General features: G+C 41.6%; 1 protein-coding gene across 1 annotated transcript in view; it reads right to left on the bottom strand.

Annotated features, from left to right (window-relative positions):
* Nucleotides 1–3,892: 3,892 nt before the first annotated feature.
* The window catches only part of slc9a3.1 (solute carrier family 9 member A3, tandem duplicate 1), a 40,391-nt gene continuing 37,648 nt past the window's right edge, over nt 3,893–6,635 (bottom strand). Inside the window, exon 16 of the mRNA XM_076301298.1 lies at nt 3,893–6,308. Coding sequence (XP_076157413.1) covers nt 6,037–6,308 — 272 coding nt within the window. The 3' untranslated portion in view covers nt 3,893–6,036. The remainder of the gene's footprint in view (nt 6,309–6,635) is intronic.

The following is a 6,635-nucleotide window of genomic DNA, read 5'->3' as shown; positions in this document are numbered from 1 at the left end:
GTTCTATTCCTTCTGTCTTTCTTATTTTCTCTCTTTCCATTTCCCTTATTGTCTTTTCTTTTTTGCTAACTTCTTTCTTTCATTCTTTTTCTCCATCTTTCTCTCTCTCTCTCGCAGTCTCTTTCCCTCTCTCTTTCTGCCTCTGCTTAGCTTTCCCTGTGCAGACTACAACCAAATGCCTCTGTCAGTTCAGTGGTGTTCTGCTGGGACCAAACCATTGTGCCTCTCGTAGGGGGGTGGGGGGAGATGAGCATGTTACAGGTTCAACACTCCGGTCATGTCACCTGTGTGTGTGTGTGTGTGGGGGGGGGGGGGGGGGGGGGGGTTAAAAGAACGTCTCTAGAAGCTAGCTTTAGATCGTCTCTAGAACTTTCCGACCGTGTCCTACAACCTCCACTGTGTTGTCTCACTGCCTTTTTTTGCAAAACTGTAAGTGTGTGTGGTGCAGTTGCGAATCCTCCTTGGCGTTCCTTAGCCACAGTACCAAACTAGCTGCTATTCATATAACAATGTACACAAGATAACCTATATTCATACTGAGAGAGAGCAACTGTAAAAACTAAGTATGAAAATGCAACTGCACTTAAAAGATATGTGTGCGTGCGTGCATATATACATATATATATACATATGTATATATGTGTGTGTGTGTGTGTGTATGTGTGTGTGTGTTCATGATTAAAACACACACTCTCGAGGTGCTAAGAAGTGCGGTACTGTGTTCAGAGGGACCTTTTTTTCTAAGTCTGCACAGACACCAGAAACACTGGGTTAGTGTGTGTCAGGGTCTTAACGATTGCAGTGTATGCGTTTGTGTATGTGGTGTTTTGTCTCCTTCAGCTCGGTGGCAGCGTGTGCCTGTGTTCAAGGTGGCGCAGGGTGCAACCTGTGCCCCTGCCTAAAACCCCCCCTTTCCCCGGTGAGAAGAAGCCAACAAGTAACCAGCACCCGACTTTTACTTGAAAGGAGTGTTTACCTGGCCCGTTGAGTGCCGTCGCCGTCGCTGTGTTGTCTTCTCTCTAGCGCTAGGCGAACAGCTAGTGCCAGGCTAGCTAATCCACAGGGGCTGTCTGACCACTCATCTGTCCATCAGTGAGACTCCAGAAACCGCCCTTGGAGGGTCCGGAACTCTCTCTCTCTCTCTCTCTCTCTCTCTCTGTCATTTTCTCATGCTCCTTCTCTCCATCTCTTTCTCTCTCCACTTATGTTGCCATGAAAATGGCTCCTGGAGCCCAGTGGGCGGGGCATTGTGTGTGAAGGGAGGGGTATGTCTAACCAGTGGGTGGGGCCTCGAGTGTCTCCTCCCTCCAGCTGTGATGTAACCTAGTCTCCTTCTCAGAATCTTTTTCACGCAGAGTGGAATTATATTTCTATATTTAAAGAGAATGAAACTATGTAATGCACACCACTTATTTTTGCTAACAAAAAGAAATCGATGAAGGTAGATCAGAAATAATAATAAAATCATAATATTGATGATAATAATATTAATATAAGACAATAATAGAGACTAATAATAATCAATTTAAGTAACGCAATAGACTGTTGACACATAGTTGTGTGTAGTCTTTTGGTTTGTGTGAATGTTTGTGGGGACTTGTGGGAAATGGTGTTTCCTTGGGGAAAGGGGAAAAGAAGGTGTCCTGTTTTTCGGGGGGAAATGAGCCCCTCCTTCCCCTTCCTTCTCCTTTGCTTCCCTTCTTCCTGTGAGTTTATTTTTACAGTTTTACATTATTGCTCCATTAAAAAAAAAAAGATAAAAAAAACATGAACGCTACAAAAGCTTTTCACATAAGAACCTTCCTTTGTGGAAGACGGAGAAATCAGGAGATGGGAGTTATAGCAAGGAAATGATGTCAGTGTTATTGTCTGACCAAGGTCAGCGGTCCTCACCGGTCCCTTTTCCCGGGTTTGCAAAAAACGAGCAGTAATTGCCTCATAGTGATGATGAAGAATTTTTCAGAGAGGATATGAATGTATTGTCTTTTGGCCACTGACTGGCATACTTAAATTAACCATGGACATATTTATATCAACAGGAAATGGCTTGTTGTGGTCCATTTGATCTTACCTGCATGTCTGCTCAACTTAGCTTTCAAAGATTCAGAATGTATCAGTGATGCAGTTGCTGCACCCTGTGACATCACATCCTTGCCCTTGTGTGCCTCTGACATCATTTCCTGCATTAGCTCTGTCTCCTTGCCTGTCCTTTTTACCTTTTCATCTGAAGTTGAGAATAAGAGGGAGAAGAAGGATAATCCTGAACATGAGTAGTCAGTAGAATGTGCCTTTCCTGATGGTGCTGAAAACAAAAATAAAAATTAATCCAAGAAAAAATGCTTTTACTCAAAAAATATGTTTAAAGGGGCAAAAAAAGAGCCTTGTCTATATGGATGATGAGTATATATTGAGATATGATATTCTGTATAGTATGTTTGTGTGTGTATGAGAGTATAGGATAGACTGGTGTACCTCTTTATGCCAAGAACACATTGATAAACAGATTATCTTTGAGGTGTCAGGACCATCCATACTTGTAGGCAGGTGGGCACTTGTATAGCACAACTCGCACAGATGGGCATCAGCCAATTAGATGCCAGTCTGTGGCCAGCCAATCACATGCAGAAGGAACACCAAACTTTGAGAACTCTTCCCTTAAATGTGGTTCTCCATTGGATGATTAAGATATCTTTCATCATAGTTGAACAAGCTTAAGAGCTTAACAACAAAGAATACATGTGTGCGAGACATTGATGTCCACCTACCTTTAATATGCAGTCTTGAGATTCTAAACCAATACACTTTTTGGCAAATTCAGCGAATTAGTCTTTGCAGCTCCTTTAGCTGTCTGTCAATGTGTGCACTCCAATAAACCAATAAATGGTGTACACAATCCTCTCTTTATAATGGGAAAACAAACAATTCCAGCCAATCAACACTTTGCTTCAGAAGCACGGAAAGGAGAGGGTGTAATTTGATTGGCTGTTCAGCTCAAATGTAAAACAAAACAAAAAAACACCAACCTTAGCCAGAATCATGGACTGCATCTTGAAGTAAACTCCAGACATCTCCGAACCCTGCACCTCTATTGACAGTGGTGTGCTGCATTTTAAAAATGACTAAAGAGAGAATAACAGTTAAATACTGCTTTGATCACAGTATGATGCGCTGAATCGCCTGCCTGATCACGGAAAAACAAAATGTCCTATTTTAGAAATATATATGTAAAGATTGTTTTGTTGTTGTTGTTTTGTCTTAACACTTATCTGACTTTGGTCTTTCCTTGAGCCTTTTATTTGGTTGTCCTATTTAATTGTTATTTTAATTAAAGTATATGTAAACAAAAACATTTTCTCGTTTTGTGCTTTTTCTCTTGTAAGTTGTACTTATCTTCCAAAGTTGATCTACATATTCTCCTTGTCCTTGATGTTGTGTGTGTGAATATTGACAGGAGAAAGTAAGAATTTTAGAATTATATCAAATATAAACAGTATGCCGTTTCTGAAAGAACATTGCACTTCTTAAATCTTAAATACTGACACACTTGCTAATTAATTAGCAGACAGGATGCCCAGCTTTTTGATTACTCTAATATCGACATCCTTTTCATTAAGATATCCGAGCTTGTACCCCAAGTTCTTCCACTTTCAAAAGTGCTGTTCACTCTTCCCTAATTAATGGAATTTGTATTGATAAAACCAGAAGACACTAGCCTGGTTAACACCAGACAGCTTCTCAAATCTCAACTGAAATTCAAATTTACCAACAGGTTTGTCTGGGATCTCCCAGAAGAGACGTTTTTCAAAATGAGCTCACATTAGCAACAGATTTGACCATCGTCAACATGGTGATCTCCATCAGCAAAACGTGGTGCACAGAAATTACCTCAGAGTTAAGGAATAAATATTGATTTATTTTACAAGAATTTACAGTAGATTGTGTAACAAAATACAATTTGAAAAATCATGTTATTGATCACACTTACATATTCGTCCAGATGTTAACTGTAATGAGTCGATTAAAATTAAATCAAAAGATCCTTTCTCATTCCAGATAAGTACATTGATTTCAGCGACAGCTGTGCCCAAATAAATATAAACAGAAACTCTTTATGTCCAGTGTGCCCAAATAAATATCAGTGTTAACACTGCAGCAATTCTATTTACATGTGAAAATATGCCTTGAGCCTCTAAACAAGATCAAGACAAATAGACAGGGTTCTTGCAGGTTTCAATAAGTCAAATTTAAGACCTTTTTAAGACATAAAGACCATAAAGATTGAAATTTAAGACCTACACGATGCACTACCAAAAAATATTCAAATCAAAGAAATTCTGAAAAAATCATTGAAAAGTCGTTGAAAAAGCATTAATTTAATTTACAGATAAAGCAATCAAACTAGTAACCTTCCACACCCAACGTCTACAACCCAACTGATTTTTACATTGCTCACTTGTAGTATACTAAAGGAAAAATATCTGTGTCACGTACCAAATGCCCTAAACCTTAGGCCCAAAATGAAAATAATCTAAAACAAACTAGCCCTCAAATAGAATAGATTTCAGCAAGGAAGTCAAAAATGAGACGAGTTGAAACTGGGTGTGAAAGTGTGTTTTGGGTGGACACACATTTGTGTGCGTGTGTGTGTGTGTGTGTTTGCATGAGAATGTGTGTGGGTGGGGTATGTGTATGAGCCTTGTCAAGGACGTCGTTAGGCTTACAGTGTTTTGGGGGAGCTGAAACCACCCAAAGATGATCAAAAGCCCTCCTAAAAATATATAGTATTAATATGCGTCCAAATTCACTTCCATTATTCTCTGTTGAATTGCTCACGGAGTACTTATCTCACACAAGTCGCACAGACGTCACTTGAAAGAGCGAAACCGGAGCTTTCAAATGATGTTAGCGGCTAGTGCTGAAAAGCTAGCCGCAAAATGCAAACTGTTTATGTTTCTCTGCATGCTCTGGCTTGTGACTCCAGTGCCTTCACACCCAGAGTCCCTAATTGAATAGTTTTTTTGCAAAGTTTGCAGCGAGCCTCATACCTGGAGCTGGGTACCACTTGTAACCAACAGCAGACATTGCTGTGATCTAGCCAGTGTTTCCACAGTTACCTTGAAAAAGTAATCTGATTACTCCTTTAAAAAGTAACTTAGTTACTTTTAAAATCAAGTAATCAGTAAAGTAACTGAGTTAGATTACAAGTTACCTTATTAGTTACTTTCAGCAGCTGCCGCTCCTGTTCCTAGATACACTGAACTGATTAATTTAGTTTGGGAAAAAAAGATAAAAGCCCACCTACACTGAAAATTGATTGGTTGATTTAGCAAAACAGGCCAGGATGCTCTCTGTCTTGGATGCGCTTCAGGCACACACGCACCACCCCTCTCTCTCTCTCTCTCTCTCCCTCGTGTGAGCGCTAAACTCAGATGCACACGCGATTTGAATTCCCGGTCTGGCTTGCGCGCTCTTGTTCGTTATAGATTCCGGGAGATATTAGGCTGGTTCGTCTTTTTGTAGGAATTGTAGGACATGGAAGCCTCCCTGAGGTCGATCTCATCTCTACTGAGGTCCTTTGGCGATTGCTACTGAGAGGCCACTCTGGAGCACAGCTGGACATCTCAGCTTCAGGAAAGTCCTACCACATATTTGTATAAACCATTCGGTCAACCTGATCCTAATCAAAGTCATTTTAGGCAAATCCCCCCCCACTCTGCGACCATCTTGCAACGCAGTTATCAGGCAGCTATTTTCCTATATAAGTGGATGGGGAGGCATACAGGAAGTGACAGGATATGTGTAGAGACTACTGCCATAATGGTGTTACGAACAAACCCCATGCATGTCTATGGAGGATTCTTTGAGTGCTGTGTCTCTTAATTAGAAAGGCTCTGTCCTAATTACCACAATTCTTCGGCCAGGACGATCAGCTAATTGGAGAGATCACTTGTGTTAAGTGCCTAGGGCAGGCAGAAGGAATACAATGGCAGGACTTCTGTGGCCGGGATGTCCACCTCTGCTCTTGGGCGGAGCCTGCTACATGCGGCTCCCATCCTGGCCGGGTGGAGGATCTTTGGGTTCCTCCTCTGGGCTGAGGACGTCGGCCATGACGAAGGAGTCCTCGGAGCGCGTGCTGACCCGCAGGGGCACCAGCCGGTGGATTTGGCTGGGCGTCCAGGGCAGCCGCCGCTGAGCACGCTGGGAAGGCGCCACCGCCACGTCCATCTCGGGCTCAGTCAGCCACGGCGGGGGGCGCATCGGATGGGGTGTGTCCATCTCAGGCATGAAGGCGGGGTTCTCAATCCCAGCTAAGGAGCAGAGGAATGCTTCAGCAGTTGATACACACTTTATTTGATACTCTTCATATCCCTTCATATCTCATATTTTCCCAATAAGTCATGTTTAATACTTTTACAGAATACAGAGCTACCCAGATAAATGGTCATCTTCATTGTTAATTTTTTAAAAATAAATTAATTCAATATTTTTTTTAATGAGTTTTTCAGGCAAAGAGTTGCCCTTCCCTGTACTGCCCATTATCACTGTTGCCCATCACATCCGACTCTGTCTTTGTATGGCATGTAATTCTGATCAAGCTTTGATATGTACAGTGGGTTGCATAAGTTTACACCCCC

Source organism: Alosa pseudoharengus, unplaced genomic scaffold, assembly GCF_046254945.1.
Source record: "Alosa pseudoharengus isolate Yale_2024_CS ecotype anadromous, Long Island Sound unplaced genomic scaffold, YU_APseudo_1.1 YU_APseudo_1.1_scf_23, whole genome shotgun sequence".
In the NCBI taxonomy this organism is placed as follows: Eukaryota; Metazoa; Chordata; class Actinopteri; order Clupeiformes; family Clupeidae; genus Alosa; species Alosa pseudoharengus.
This window is presented reverse-complemented; position numbering and strand designations above follow the sequence as displayed.